General features: G+C 43.4%; 1 protein-coding gene across 1 annotated transcript in view; it reads right to left on the bottom strand.

Moving 5' to 3' along the window:
• Positions 1–1,134: 1,134 nt before the first annotated feature.
• The window catches only part of LOC146041485 (uncharacterized), a 36,493-nt gene continuing 20,252 nt past the window's right edge, over positions 1,135–17,375 (bottom strand). Inside the window, exon 4 of the mRNA XM_083161458.1 lies at positions 1,135–1,217. Coding sequence (XP_083017584.1) covers positions 1,135–1,217 — 83 coding nt within the window. The remainder of the gene's footprint in view (positions 1,218–17,375) is intronic.

Below are 17,375 nucleotides of genomic sequence, written 5' to 3'. Positions count from 1 at the left end.
CTCTATCCACCAGACAGGAGCAAACTGCTGATTCTCTTCATGCACAATCATACAATATCACAAACCTGAGTGAACATACAGACATTATAGGGTTAATTTTTGTTAGGAGAAAATAACCTACCAGTATATTTTTGGAATGTGGGAGGAAACCGGAGTACTCGGAGGAAACCCATGCAAGTACGGGGAGAATTTACACAGTTAGGGCCAGGGGCGGATTGGCCCACTGAGATACCGGGCTTTTTCCCGGTGGGCCGGCCCATTTCAGCCATGTAGTGGCCGCTAGCCCCCCCTGGCTGGGCTGCTGACCGCCCGACCGCCTTCTCCGCGGTTAGCGGCCGCGGCCACAGCACTTTAACCACAACAAAGATGGCCACGGCCAGCCTCATCCCTTGCAGCAGTTAAAATGGCCGCGGGAGGGCTGGTGCGCATGTGCGGCTCCGCGCAGCAGCTCCCGCGGTCATGCGCAGCAGCTCCCGCGGCCCCTCCGAGTGTGTGTGTCCCCTGTCTCTGTCTCCCCAGCCCCACAGGCTGCAGAAAAGACGCTGTACGCATACGCCTATTCTGCAGCCACAGCTGCAAAAATTGGGCGTGACCTCGTTTAAATAGGCCACACCCCCATATTGATAATCCACACCCCCAGAAAAAATTGGGCGCGCCTCCACCGCGCAAACATCCCCCCCCCCCCCCTCATTTGGGCTGCTTCAAGATATGGCACGGGCTGGTTTGAATTCCCAATCCGCCCCCTGGTTAGGGCCATGGTGGGAATCGAAGCCATGACCTCAGCATACCTCCCAACATGACCCTCTCCAGGAGGGACACTTTGCTCTGTTCCTGGGCTTCCCTCATAATGTATGATTGCCGTTACCTGTTTTAAACAGGTAAATGGGTAAGAAAGGTGTTTCCTCGCAGCTAATAACAATCATACATTACGAGGGATGTCCAGAAACAGAGCATTGTGTCCCTCCTGGAGAGGGTCATGTTGGGAGGTATGCCTCAGTGCTGGCAGTAATGCTAACCATCACACCATCCATACTGCCCCAGTTCAATGTCTCCTATCAGGACAGATACAAATCTACAGTACTGAACTTCAATAACAACAGAAACTGTGATAAACTAATATTTATATGCAAAATCTTAGAACACAATCTCTTTGCTGAACCAGCCAGAGGTTACCATAATGAATATCTTCATTGCTGTCCTGCTCTTACAGAAGAATACTATGATTACAAGAAAGCTCACTTAGGAGAGAAGTAAGTCATATATATATATATATATATATATATATATATATATATATATATATATATATATATATATATATATATATATATATATATATATATATATAGTGAGTAGCATTAAACAATAGAGCTTTCCTTATAATCCCAGCTGTAATTTAACTTTACAATATATGGGCTTGGTTCCTGTTTGTTAGCAAATCAAAAGAACACACTGGGCAAAACCAAATTGCCCTGCAGGTGGGGCAGATGTAACATGTACAGGTATGATTAGGGTGTGTTGAGACTGAAATCTAAATTGCCATATAATAATAAAGCATTAACCCTGCACATAAACAATATAACCCACCCAAATCGAAATATCTCTGCACCCGTTACATCAGCCCCGCCTGCAGCGCAGCATGATTTTGGCCAGTTTACTTTTTTTCTTTGCTAAGATATCTAAATCAGGCCCATGGTTATCTATATTTAGCAGTTTAAATGTATTATGTAGAAGTACAGTATATCATACCTCCTTTCAATACTGATATATATATCACCAAACGAACAATAAGTGAAACGCGCAGTTTATGTACTCTTTCCTTAACCTGCTTACCCTTTAAACCTAGCTATGTGCGAACAAAGCATGGCGCAGCGTAGCGGACCCTTTCCATGTATTATACACGCTTAATCGACACCAGTAATTGAGTATCCCTTCGCAGTACTTAGTACCTAAACTGCAAATACCTTTTAAAGACAATGTCCGTAATACTCCTTATCGCTAGATGCGAATAATAGACGAGACCAGGATATAACTCCAAATAGTGTATTTTAGTCCCTAGCGGACAAACAGGGGGTTACAGAGAGAGATAGAATACAGTATAACACATGATACAGTTAAATTAACAATACTAAGTACACTTTAAACTAACAGGGGAACAGTTACAGATACAGAATATAATCAGCCACACTACACATACAGGAATACAAATGTTTTCGTCATATACTGTAGAAATATCGCAGCGCAGTCTGGTCTGAGCTCACTATGTTCAAATAGAACTTTAGCCCGGTCAGTGATCAAGGGAGAGATGCAGTGCCAAAGAGAGTGAGCCAGCTCAGGGATAGCTATCTTTATAGTTTTCAAACAAAGGGGGGGTCAAAGGCCGTTTCCATTGGTTAAGGGTTCAAATGTCAAGTCCTCAGGGATTGGGCAAAGTACAGCACTTTACATGGATTGGGGGAGAAGGAATGTGCTCCTGAGTTCCTGTGTCAGCTGGTATCTCATAGGGGGTCGTAAATCAACAGAAATAACTGGCTACATCCTGATTCCTTTGTCTCCCCAGGACACATGGCAAAAGTACATATAATAAGCATTTTGTCCGTAGTTATCAGACCATAGAACTTGCGAATATTTAGCTGCGACCGGAATGCTGCGCACGGGACACGGAACATAAAGATACCAAACATGTACAGAAACAATTGTGTATTATTGGTTAAACTATGTGTAGTGCACTAAACCTTTAATTAAATATACTTCATTCCGTGCTACTGTGGGATATGAATTTATGTGCATTAGTATGGCGGCTCTCAAGGTTTGCTTCGTTACACAGAACCTGTGTATAATACTTTATTTGCGTAACTCTGCGAACCAAAATGGCGGAAATACTATCCTAAAATGGTGTGTGTAACTCGACTTTAACAATCTACCCTTTGACAGTAAATACAAAACTGTCACAGTACAAAATATTTCCTAAAAACACAACAGAAATTCATAATCCTAACAAAAATTTGAGATCCTTGAATTTTACATAAAAGGGGAGTAAACCATCTGCGCTAGGCCAATCCGGGATTATGGATAAACGAGGGGCCACATTTATCGAACAATCTACTCAGGGTGACGAAGGATAATATACAGATTTGGGATAAAAATAAAAACAAGGGAGGTTACAATATATACAATTTTTCAGATATGGCATCCTTTGGTAGGCATTAGTTGTGGTTCTAGGGTCATACACAAACACTAGACCCTTGGGTTCTTTGTTGTCTTACGTTCTGGTATGCTTTGAGTATGCTGGTATTATCACTATCAAACCTCCTTACCAACATCCGGTCCTGGGTAACGTATCAAGCTTAGAGATTCTATCTTGACCTAAACTGGGTCGAGTAACACACTCTCAGAACTCTGTATCATCTGCCCAATATCTGGCAGCAGTGCGAAAGCAGTATCCTTGACTTTGGGGACAAGAACGGACAGTGGGGGGGGGAGCTAAAATAGGACCCATAATAATGAAGGAGAAAAAAAATGAAAAACTTGTTAATGATCCTTCCAACCTGTTACCAGTGGGGTTTGTCACAGTCCTTTTTGTAGCTTGTACAGGTTGCTTGACCTTAGCTGCTCTCCAGTCCTCCCGAAATGATGCCTCTAGCGATTTCTTTCTTTCGCTCTTAGTGTAAGGACCTTCTGGGTTTCTGGTCTTTTGGCAGTAGGACGAACGTACCCAAATCTCTCTCTCTGCGACTTTGTTATTGAGGTAGTGCTGGTCAACAAGACTTGGGGTGGTTCTCTTCAATGGTCTATCAAGCAACCTGTATGTGGTAAATCATGGGAAACAACAACATCTCCTGGTTCATGGTTATGACAGTTCACAACAGGTGTCAACAAAGTCCTTTTGGCTGCCTTTTCCCAGGGGTGGATACATCATTGGTGTTATACTTGAAACAAGGGTCAGTTCGTGGTTGAGTCTAGGATCTTCTTGTGGGGTTATCATAATGTGTGGCTGCCAGCCAAGCAATGTTTCAATGGGGACAAATGAGGTGGAGTTCTGAGAGTGATTCTACTAATATGCAGAACAATGGGCAGTGCCCCTGGCCATAGCAATTCTCTTTCAGCTATAACTTTACTCAGTTTGTTCTTGATAGTACCCTTCACCCTCTCCACCTTAGCGGTTATTTGGGGTCAGCAGAGAGAGTGGGTGTACCATCAGTCCCTAGGGGTTTACCCATGACTTAAAACTTTTCATACATAGTTGCGTACTCAGGGCTGCTTCTATACACACAAACATCAACACATATGAAAGGAATAACTAAACGCTTCTAGAGTGGACTGTACAAAGTCAATTTGTATTACCTGCAGAGGATCCTGCTGGAGGAGGGATGTGGAGATGGCTCTGTGGGAACAGCTTTTCCAGTATCTTTCCCCAGACAAGTAAGACATGACCTTGTCGTCTTACCTGTATGTGGGCACACCAGTAAGTTTGGACCAATTTCCACATACCTTCCCTGCCAAAGCAAGTCAGGCCATAGGCTATCTCTGCCCTGACAGTTTGACATGCTCTCTGAGTCACCGGTTTTCCTTGTCCATCTTTCTATTCCTGTCCACATCCCTTCGGCTTCCAGACTGCTTTCTCCTGCAGGGGACACAAATCTTGCATTTTATGTGAATACATTGACATTTACAGGGGAGAAAAACCATTATCTGCAGAGCGCGTGGCTCACCCAGCCACCTCGCCAGCATGGCCATTACCAAGTGACACTGGATCCTTATCGAGGGTGTGGGCTTTACACTTGATAACAGCCACTCTGTCCGGCAGCTGTGCGGCTGTCAGGAATCTTTGAATTTACAACGCTTGCGACACTGGAGTGCCAGCTACTGAAAAAAACATCTCTGAGGCGCCATAGGGCCCCAAATCTTCTGCATTACCCCAATAAACGTACTTAGAGTCGGCATTAATATTGACTGCTTTCTCCTCAGCCAGCTCACACACCTTGGTCAGTGCCACTAATTAGGCTACTGTTGCTGAGTGAGATGGTCCAAGGGGTATCATTCTCTACTATACCTTCTCCATCTATCACAGTATAGCCAGTGCACAATTTTCCTATCTCGGTGTCTCTGTGGCAGCTGCCATCAGTGAAAAGGAAGAGAGAACAAAAATGAATTACCTCTTCCACTGGGTCGTTACCACCCTTTGGGAATATGTTGCAAAGGTCTGATTCAAACATGTCATGCAATCCTATTCGTCTAGGCTCCCACTAACTTCCACCATTCCAGCAACCTCAGCATCAACCCCCACCCTTTGTGCCTTGAAAGGCACACCTGGTAAGAGTGTTGCTGGGTTTACAATATTACCCATGTTACTGGTAACATTTATAAAATTCATCAATGCAAGTTCCCATTTAGTGAACTTGGCTGGTGAATATTTTTCTCATGTTTAGGCAGAATTTCAGGAGTGTCCAGACTACATGAGGAGCATAACTAGTTAAAATATACCCCAACACCATATCCTCAGTCTTGTTTACCGGTAGTGTTATGGCAACTACACTGTGACAAGTAGGAAGTGCTCGAGTAACTGGGTTTAATTGTACACTGCAGTACGACATTGGTCAGGCTGGCATCACCAGGTTTCTTAAGTCACTATATCTGTCGCACACTCAGCAGATATCTAGTATTCCAAATCACATGGTCTCCTGTGTCAGTCATACCCAGGGCAAGGGCTGTAATCAGGCCTGTTTCTTATTCTTTACTTTCCACATCTGTCTGTGAGGACATGGGTTTTGTGATTGCACCTATTCATATGTAAATGCGTTTTACAACCCTTTTCATTCTCTGTTGAATGGGAATGCTTTGTGCACTTCTTGGACTGCTTTTCACAAGATGGTGGCTGTGGTTGCCCTGGGTACTGAAAAATAGTGTGACTGCTCTCTTGTCCACTTGTGCTGGTTTATGGAGTACTGCACATTTATAATACAGATGGCGCCGGCCTTATTATTGCTGGCGGAGCGCCAGGACCGTGTCCCTGGCGATCCGCCAGCAATCTGGCGCTCTGGCTGAATGAGACGCTCGTGCGTCTCCCACGCACGAGCGTCTCAATAGCCGGGCGGCGAGGCGGCGCGGCGGGTGCAGTCCTGTCCGTCTCCAGCTTCAGGGAGACGGGCAGGGCTGCGGGGGGCTGCGGGGGGGCGGTGTGGACCGGCGGGGACCCGGGGAAGCCGGCGGGGACCCGGGGAAAGGCACCGTCGGAACGTGCACGCGCGTCCCCTTCCGACATACAGATGGCGAGGGGCGGGGGATGGCGGGTGGCGAGTCCTCCGCCATCCCCAGCAAAGACAAGCCCGGCGCCATCTGTAGGTATTTCTCTGCTGGGTGTGCGACAGAGTTTTGAACTACTTATTCTATCATTTGTGGGGTTAAGATTACTCCAGTGTCCCAGATTCTCCCCTTCCTCCCCCCACCCCACTCAGACACAACTGCAATCTGTCCTGCGATACATTATGTCCTGCCTCAGGGGAATACACCAGAAGTTGTCTATCGCCATCTACTGGTGTTATGGATGAGTCAGGACACAACAATAAATCATTGACCCATTGTATTGGTATCAAGCCATTTGTGGGCTGAAAAGAACAGTGTGCAATCCTGCAATACCTGGGGAGAGGCTTTGTGGTTATAAAGTATCTGGAACAGAAGAGGAGGGAAAAGGAAGGAATAAAAAATTAATTAATGACAGCAATGTGTGCATTTATTGCAACAGAAATTTCTCTTTTATTTGGATGACAACAGGATTTGGCACTATGGGGGAATTGGCTCTCAACTATTTGGTTTTCACCCTTTTCAAATCCTGTTCTGATCTGTAAGCCCTCCCTCCTTTCTCTTACCCAGTGGGGGTGTGACTATGGGCCGTGTCTAGGGGTATTAACTAAAAGGTTCTCTTTTGGGAACCTTGTTATATCACTGGGTACTTTTCCAGCTTGACCTCAGGTTTCAAATAGTGATGCTGTATTTTGGGGCACTATGCTGTCTGTTTTTAAATGGATTTCTATTGAAGCTATCGTTGTCATTAATCCTGTGTCCCGCCCATCTGTAGTTCAAAGGGAACTCGGTATTCATGCTGTAGTTTTTAGCTACCTTAGATGGATTAAAATCTATAACAGTAAAGCGCAGCATTAGTCATAGGGGTATATCTAACAATTTTGCATCTTGTTCGTGCATACTGGTCCTGTTGTCTCTAAGTTATGAATCTTCTGGAGCTCAGAAGCAGACAACTTATTTTTCAAGGTAGTTCTGTAATTAGAAGGTAAATCGTAGCCGCTGCAGTCAATAAGACAGAATATTTAGTATGCAAGGCCCGATTATGATCTCTATTGGTTTTACCAATGGGTAATGCTGCACTTTTCCTGTTACCCCAATTGTAACTATAATTTGCTTGGCGCAACCTAGATCAAGAGGAAATGTTGTTAGCAGGTTTAAGCCAAAAAAACTTTAGCTTTTAAACCATTACACTTACCCATATCTGAGGCTCCTCCTTCAGATATTGTGTCATGTTACCTTGTTGTGGGGTATGTGTATGTCCTACTCCCTGTTTGTATATATGTGTCACGCTTAGGGCGGCGTTGGCTAATAGATGGGGCTATGGCTATGTGTTGAGACCTGCTTGTCTCCTTCCGATGTGTCTCCCAGTCACTTACGTATGTGTTATTTTTCCTATGGTTTCCTACCCTGCAATGTCTGGCTAGGTGTCCTTCCTTACCACAGTTGAAACACACTGTTTGTTTCTGTCTTACCGTGTCCGGCCATGTGTGTTGCGTGTTTTTGGTTGGGACATTACTGACAGCGTGACTGCTAACTGCCATCAATTTAAGCACACCATTTGTTTGCATTTCTCTTGTGATTCTTTTGTCTAGATCAACAGTAGATTTTCTTAATGCGTCTATGGTAATTTCTCTGCAGTTGGGGAAAATTGTTTCTATGCGGGTTCTCAATTTATGTTCAAGACCTTGTATCAGCACAGAGACAATCACTCCCCTAATGTGTATGTTGTCCTTGGGGTCAGGGATACCAGTGTGTTTTGGCAATGCCTGCAAAGCACGATTGAAATATCCGCTGGCAGATTCACCATCTTTTTATTTGATAGTGAACGTCAGGATATTTTCAACCATCGCAGGGAAATATACACCCAATTGTATATTTATTAGGCGTATATTTTCCTGGTTGCCCTGTTCAGTTAAAATCTTATCGTCCTCCACACCACTATCCCGAATAAATTTCAGGATATCTATGTGTAAGGGGAGGCAAGCTCTCAACATGTGTCACCAATCCTTATTGGTGGGCTAATCTGTATTTCCCAGTTCCCTTACAAATTTCTGACAGATTGCCAGATTTTTCCTGGGATCAGGGAAATTCGAGATGATTGAACGACGTTTCAAACGTGTCCACGTATTGTGCAAGTCGCTAACCCTTACAGGCATTACCTCATCCCTGTCTCCTGTTCCACTGTGTGCAGAGGGTAGATTTGTATCCCCTCTGCACCATTGGAAAATATCCCAGGAATAACTATCTCTGTGCTGTGTTGTGTGTGCTTACCTGTGTTTCCAAGTGTGTTCCTGGCATCAGCCATCTCCTCGGCTAGGATGGCAGCAGCAGCTTTTCTCTCATATCCGCTAGCTTTGCAAGGGATGGCTGGTGTCAGGAACTCCTCCTGTGGATTTGTACCTTGCTTATAGGGAGTAAAAACAGTATACATGTTATTCATTTTCATGTTTTTGTTGGTTTCACTTTGGACTTGAATTGTTCCCTTTTTTTACACATTGGAAGAGTGAAAAATTCGTATTCCCGTGGCTGATTACATTTGTATCTGACAAATAACTATGTTCCCTTTGAATTTTACTTTCTTTCTGCCACAAGTTTAGACATTCATTCTGTTCAACTCTCTCCTCTAGTGACAAGAGCAAATATATCTGATCTGTAACTGCTGATAAGACTTCTGGATCGAAACTACCAACACTGGGAAATTCTACTTTGCTGCCTTGTGTAATTTCCTTCCATTTATTTAAGTAAACAACTGCTCGTTCACCGTGCTTCCTGCACATTATGAATGCCGCCGATCCTTGTGGTCGGCGTAATTCTTCCATAGGTAGCACAACCCCCTGGTGTGAGCTACGGTTCCCCATTATGGGAATGATAGGTTCACTCCAAGAGAGGCCGGTGGGTAATTTATCAGTGAGCAGTACCCAAAACACTCCTTCTCAATAGCCTGAAACGTTTCTGCACTTAAGCGTGACACTCAGGCTATGAGGATGTGTACTCAATCACCACAGTCTTTCGGCTAGAAACGAATCGCTAGTCGACTTGCAGGGTGCGGCCAAATTTTGCTGAACACAAAAAAAACTTGTTTTTCCTGTATCCTTCAAAACTGGTTTTCTAAAGGGGCTAATCAGATCACTGGGTTCCGATTTAGCTTCTTGTACCCTTCCAGAGGATCCAAATAGGCGGGTCCACGAAAGGGGCAGTTCCTTATTTCAACACACAAATACTATCCTGATCTGGACTGCGCTATGGGTCGCATCGTCATATGCCCGTTCACCCAATGATTTTCACACTGGATGCTATTTACACCTTGGCCTTACGCTTAAACTTGCAATATTTCTGTACAGAAAATTTTCCCTGGTTGGTAGTTTCTCACTAGATGCTTACGTGAGTATAAACCCCTTAAAAATGGCTATAGGAATCTATTAATATAATGCTTGAATTGCTTGCTTTTGAAAGGAAAGAAAAGTGACTTTTAAAACACTATACTTTCTTGTATTAATTACCGCTTTATCAACAGTATGTTAATATACCGTTTAAATAGAGCTTGTGATTAATACTAGCCACCTCTGGGCTCCTATGTGTGCTGCATGTGAAGTGCCCGCGAACAACCACGTGTGCACGTGTGTTTGTTAAAACCTGTTCTCAGGCCGCCGATGAATCGGCCACCCACGTGTTCTACAGTGTATTTGTAAGGTTGCGATCGGGTACCGCTAAATGCAGCAATTTCGCCGAAATGCGAAAATAATCCCAACACAAATCTGTAAGTAACGTACGAGGATGCAAAATAAATTTCGCACAAAATCCGTAAATTACGTACAGAGATGTGAAACTATACTTAACGTAAACACGTGTGTGCGTACCTTACGTAATACACTGCAGACGCTTTACATTACTGTAAAAGGGCCAAAACTTATCGCCACGTGGCGGAGTCCCTGACCTTAATATACTTTGGGTTCATACGCTAGCACCTTTCAAACTCTGTACCGCCGCAGACTTGGCCTTTCCAGCAATGGTTAAATGATCACTTCCACCCTTTTGCTGGTATAGGCTCAAGCACTGCGCTTGGTACAGTGCTTTAAAGGATGTAACGCGCGGACGTGCCCCCAGTTGTCAATACCGATATATATATAACCAAAAGAACAATAAGTGAAACGCGCAGTTTACGTACTCTTTCCGTAACCTGCTTACCCTTTAAACCTAGCTATGTGCGAACAAAGCGTGGCGCAGCGTAGCTGACCTTTTCCATGTATTATACACGCTTAATCGACACCAGTAATTGAGTATCTCTTCGCACTACTTAGTACCTAAACTGCGAATACCTTTTAAAGACAATGTCCGTAATACACCTTATCGCTAGATGCGAATAATAGACGAGACCAGGATATAACTCAAAGTGAGGAGATAGATTCTTCAAATAGTGTATTTTAGTCCCTAGTGGACAAACAGGGGGTTACAGAGAGAGAGAGAATACAGTATAACATGTGATACAGTTAAATTAAAAATACTAACTACACTTTAAACTAACAGGGGAACAGTTACAGATACAGAATATAATCAGCCACACTACACATACAGGAATACAAATTTTACCGTCATATACTATAGAAATATCGCAGCGCAGTCCGGTCTGAGCTAACTATGTTCAAATAGAACTTTAGCCCGGTCAGTGATGAAGGGATAGATGAAGTGCCAAAGAGAGTGAGCCAGCTCAGGGATAGCTATCTTTATAGTTTTCAAACAAAGGGGGGGTCAAAGGCCGTTTCCATTGGTTAAGGGTTCAAATGTCAAGTCCTCAGGGATTGGGCAAAGTACAGCACTTTACATAGATTGGGGGAGAAGGAATGTGTTCCTGAGTCCTTTGTCAGCTGGTATCTCATAGGGGGTTGTAAATCAACAGAAAGAACTGGCTACATCCTGATCCTTTGTCTCCCCAGGACACATGGCAAAAGTACATATAATAAGGATTTTGTCCATAGTTATCAGACCATAGGACTTGCGAATATTTAGCTGCGACCGGAATGCTGCGCACGGGACACGGAACATAGAGATACCAAACATGTACAGAAACAATTGTGTATTATTGGTTAAACTATGTGTAGTGCACTAAACCTTTAATTAAATATACTTCATTCCGTGCTACTGTGGGATATGAATTTATGTGTATTAGTATGGCGGCTCTTAAGGTTTGCTTCCTTACACAGAACCTGTGTACAATACTTTATTTGCGCAACTCTGCGAACCAAAATGGCGGCCATACTATTCTAAAATGGTGTGTGTGTAACTCGACTTTAACACTCCCAACATGACCCTCTCCAGGAGGTACACAATGCTCTGTTCTTGGACGTCCCTCTTAATGTACGATTGCCATCACCTGTGTTGAAACTCCTTTCTTACCAAAACCTGTTCAACACAGGTTGCAAGAGGGAAAAAAAGGTGATAGTGTGATAATGCGCAACCTGCTGCTGTGGCCCGTGCAATATCCTAAGAAAAGGATTCCTTATTCCTTTACCATAAATACACAAAACTTAAAAATTCGGATTATACCACTTAGCCTGCGCTGGTATGTCCCAATGATGATAATCTTTTATACCTCCATCATTCAAGCAGGGCATAAAAGGATAACAAAATATATGTATATAGTAGAGATGAGCGGGTTAGAATACTAGAGATCCGAACCCCCCCCCCCCCCCCCCCCCCCCGAACTTACCTTATCCAAGGTGTTCTCGAGCTGTTTGCGGTATATTCATGCACAGGATAAAATAGAATTAAATATTGGGTGGAATAAATCCCCAAGTGCAGCTATACATAACACAGTGTGATGGGTAGTATACACCATACTCTTACCCCTTTTACATCGCAATCCCAGGTCAGACCCGCTATTCCAATCATACAGATGGAGCGGCTTTTACTTTGCACGTTATACGCACGCGTGTCCCAGTCTCTATCGCAGGCGCTCGCCAGTGCAAGGGATCTGGCGAGCGCCGGCCAAGGATGGCTGACGCTCCATCTGTAGGTTTACCTGGTACCGAGCCAGAACCGGTGTTTTCATACTAAACCTTGGTTGCCCATTATACAGAAGGTGACCCGGGTTTAACCCTTCTTATAACACAGGTCGAATTGCCACATTGGTCAACCTAAATGATAAGCTTTGGTACTTTCAGCCTGCACCTTGACCCAGGTCAACACGTCACCAACACGACAAAATCCCGGGTCTAAGGCACAGTGTAAAAGGGGTATAAGTAAAAAGACTAGTGTACACTGACCTCAAGAAAATGAGACACCTCGATTTATGAGCAGAAAACGGATTTCTTCAACACAAACATTCGACTATCTGTACTGCTAGCATGGGGTACACTCACAAAGTTTTTTAGAAAGAAAATATTCAATCCAGTGTCAGTAATGTTATGGGCACAGTTTCAAAGACGGATTATTGATAATGTAATTTCCTAATGTTTCAACTCGGTTTGTAAAAATGCAATGTGTCCATCAGTAACTGTTTAAATGCCCTCAGTCTCTGCACATGAAAGAACTTTGCCTTTTATGATAATTATAGTGATGTGAGAATAAACTATCAGAACAGTTGTAAAAGCATACATATGTTCCTAAAACATAGAAATCATATACCCTGTAAGCAGAGAATGATTAATGAGCTTCCCCAAATGTATCCTACCATAGCACAAGTACTGTATATTTAATTATTAGTCTTCCTTTATTTCAGTGCAGATACTGTAGTTTTTTGTGTAGAGAAAAATGATTTACTGACAGAGTTTTATAAAATCTATTCAAACAGAAACATCCACAATTTTGGTGTCAGTCTACAACTACAACATCTGTGCGGAAAACATTCTAAGGTAAGAGATCAAGCATAATAAAGATAAAATAATAAAAAAAAATCATACAGACGTTTTAAACCTGTTGGGTAGTTTAGGACTCCTACCTCACTTCCTTAAGAAGTTAAGGGTGTTATTCAATCCGGCATCATGACTGTCGGGCTAGCTCGTAAAAGTCGGGCCGAGCTCCGAAAAAGGGGCACGGCCATGAGAAATGGCTGGAAATCATCGAGCTGTGGCCGGGAGCTTGACAATTCCTGGTTGTTCTTGGCAGAATGGGCCCAACTGCTTGTAAAGTCGGGTCCGTTCTGCCTAGATCCCGGTTCAATGCTGTCATGGAAGACAGCATTGAATAGGGCCCCATTGCTTTTTCCGCTGTCGGGAATAGCGGCGGGGGATTGATTACCCCCCTATGTCTTACTCTTTGGTTTATTATAACCTGTGTCCCTTATTCTTTAAGTGGGATCAGCATCAAAGTAATTTTTAGGTACATATATCAGATTTTGTTTTATTTTTGTTACAATCTTCACAAGGGCATCGATCGGAGGCGTATGCGCGGGGTCATTTCTGTGCATGTGCATACGCTGGGTGCATGCGGCCATGGTGAACAGATTTTTCACTGAGCGCATGCACCCTGTGGTGGGTGGGGAGCAGAGAGCTGTATGGCGTGGCGGGCCGGCACATTTGCAAGGTCAATTTCCATTTATATAATGGGTTACTTTTTTTTTACTTTATAACTAAGTTTATCTGGATTTCATTTAATAATTTTTTTAAGAATATTTTAAAAATTGTACAATTTATTTAATTGAATTTTTCATTTCTATCTAACATTTGCAATATTCTTCCTATACAGTACATATTTTGTGTGTTTGAAGGTGGAAGCTAACATGAAGATTCCTGATCTAAATCACTCCTTATTTGATGAGACACATGGTTTTTACATTCAGTAAGCTTATTTACATATGATTTTTTTTTTCTAAATTTATACGTATACTGCAAAAGCTTCGAAAGCTAGGCTGCTGCCTTGTGATTGCCTCTGTGCTTCTGTATTTTGAAAGAGAAAGAGATGTAGTTTCACTTGCTGCCAGCAGATGGCAGTGTTTTGGTTATACTCAGACACTAGATATATATATATGATATGGTTTAGCAAAAAAATTTTAATGGAGGAGAGCATTGGATAAGACATGAATGTATGGCATTGTCCTAATAATATGTTAATAATATGGAAGTACTTACAAATGGCTGATAATAATGATATTGATATTGATAAATATGTATATGTATGTATAAGTTCATGATTTAATGCATGTCTTAATCCTTTAAGGGTTTTCAATCCCTGCCACTATTTCCAAAGGGGGAAATAGCAGCGGGCTCCTGTTCAATACTGCGCTTCCTATTGCGGTAAACAAACTTATTGAAAGGAGATGTTTTCCTTTCCATAATCTTCTTTTGTAAGGGATAAGTCTTGTTCTTTAGCTTGAATTCTTCAATATGGGTCACCTCGGAAAAAGAAGAAAAAAATCTAATGGTGCAGATTTTCCTGGATACTTAGTGCACACACGACATTAAATAACACAAAAGTGAGGGTACTCGTACCATGTGTGGGCCTCTCCTTTAGGCCAAGAAATTAAGCATAGGTCTGGGGTCACTTGGAAGATTCAGGGGATAATTTCCTTTTTAGGTTCTGTCTTCTCGTTTCCTCAGAGATATATAAGGGAAACACTCATAGCGTAATCAACCAATTTATTAATAAACACACAATATAGGATATAAAAACAAACAAACAAAGCCTGGTACCGTGTCTGGCCTTTCACCAAAGGCCGGTTTAGGAGCATATGGGGGGGTCAGATGTAATAACCCGGGTGGACCCCTGCATAGGTTCTCCAAAAGCTGATCCCGGTGTATAGGTTTCCAGGCAGGTTCCCAGGTGCCTCAAAAAACCTATACACAGGGATCAGCTTTTGGAGAACCTATGCAGGGGTCCACCCGGGTTATTACATCTGACCCCCCCATATGCTCCTAAACCGGCCTTTGGTGAAAGGCCAGACACGGTACCAGGCTTTGTTTGTTTGTTTTTATATCCTATATGGTGTGTTTATTAATAAATTGGTTGATTACGCTATGAGTGTTTCCCTTATATATCTCTGAGGAAACGAGAAGACAGGACCTGAAAAGGAAATTATTCCCTGAATCTTCCAAGTGACCCCAGATCTATGCTTAATTTCTTGGCCTAAAGGAGAGGCCCACACATGGTACGAGTACCCTCACTTTTGTGTTATTTAATGTCGTGTGTGCACTAAGTATCCAGGAAAATCTGCACCATTAGATTTTTTTCTTCTTTTTCCGAGGTGACCCATATTGAAGAATTCAAGCTAAAGAACAAGACTTATCCCTTACAAAATAAGATTACGGAAAGGAAAACATCTCCTTTAAATAAGTTTGTTTACCCCAAAAGGAAGCGCAGGGTTCCCACCCCGATTTATTCTTCCAGTATATATCTTGTAGTAGGTGGTACTACTGGGTGCCCAGCAGCATCTTATTGGACGCGCAGACTATTTTCTTTCTTTTTTCTTTTTATATCCTGTTCAATACTCTTTTTCCCAACAGCATTGAAGAGGCATCCCAGCAGAACGGACCCGACTTTAATAGGTGTCGGGCCCGTTTTGACGAGAACGGCCGTGGATTGTTGAGATCACAGCCGTATCTTGACAATCCAAGGCCATTTATGTGGCCATGCCCACTTTCTGACAATCGACAGGTGGGACATTGAATCCTATCTGCCGAAAAAGAGGCGAGCGGGCCGAGAATGGACCAGGATCACGACTACCCCCCTTTGAGTGCCAAGTGAATTTGTCAAAATAGGTGTAAAAATTGCCAAGCAAACCTTTTTATTCAGCATAATGACCTCTAATGTTACCTTATATAGGAAATATCATCTTTTTTTTTTACACAACATTTTTTATTTTAATTTATAAAACAAATGTGAGCGACGCTGGCATTTTAGCTGATATTTTGTGCATCTCTTACAGAGATGTTGGCACTGAACAGTAGCTTAATCCTTCTTTTCCAGATAACTGCCAACAGTTGTGTTTAATTGTTTAAGTAATTGTTTTATCTTTAAGATTTCTACTGATTTTAAGTGCGATATTTATAAATGAAACATGTTAAAATATTATAAAGAAATAATAAAGGCAGCTTCTACAGAGAGATCCTTGCTAACAATGGAACTTAAAAGGGGGCATGAAAAAACAGGACCGGAAGGTTTTCAGTGTTTAATAAATTTACACCCGTTATTTTAAATAATACACACATTGTTGGCCAATGCGGAATACTGGCTGAAATCTGAGAGTTTAATAAAGGGGCAGTCATTTACAAGGCATGGTTTTGCCTTGTAATACTGGCCACAGGGCCGCCGACAGGGGGATGCCCTGGGTACAGCTGTCCCAGGCCCTGGCCTCTTGAGAGGCCCAGGCAGCTGCCAACAGAGCCCCCCCCCCCTCACACAGCCTCCCCCACCCGGCACCAGATGCCAGGCATGTACAATACACAGTGCAGCCTGCAGAGCGCCAAGCCTCGGACACAGAGGGGCTCGGCGCTCTGCAGGTGCACTGTGCAGTGTGCGCTCCAGACCTGACCATGGAGGCTGAAGGAGCCGGAGGACGATGCCGTGATGCGGGTGATGGTAAGTAATCGTAAAGGGGACGGGGTAGGGGGTGGCGGGGTGCTGGCAGGCGGGGGTGGGCACACAAGGGGGGGCAGCCAGAGATATGTCGCTGTGCCGATGGGGGCCCATACTGTAGGTCAGTCTCGGGCCCCAAAATTTCTAGTGGCGGCCCTGGCTGGCCACACATCAGATCAACTTTCCTCCAACCATCAAACTAGTTGGTTGGTTGGACTGAAAATCTGGTACTGTATGGGTGCAAATGCCTATAAGCAATTTGCTCACAAATCCAGGAGAAGGGACAAAAACATTTAGTGAAATTGTGTAAATCAAATAGGTCCAACTACAGTACATTGGAGGTTATTCTGGTCTGTGCGTATTTTCCCGACTTCTTACGGAGCGGGCCACACGCCACGCTATGCGGACATCGTCCGTAGAAACGCCCATTGAGCCCCCGCATTCGAAAGGACTCACTCTTTAAGAACAGGGCGTGTGTACGGACGACATATAAACCTTGCGTGTGCGGTGGACACGTACAGATTCTGCACGGCCTTACCGCGTAAGCACGGTCTTACCGCGTCAGAACG

The sequence above is a fragment of the Crinia signifera genome, chromosome 19 (genome assembly GCF_055691185.1).
Source record: "Crinia signifera chromosome 19, ASM5569118v1, whole genome shotgun sequence".
Taxonomy (NCBI): Eukaryota; Metazoa; Chordata; class Amphibia; order Anura; family Myobatrachidae; genus Crinia; species Crinia signifera.
This window is presented reverse-complemented; position numbering and strand designations above follow the sequence as displayed.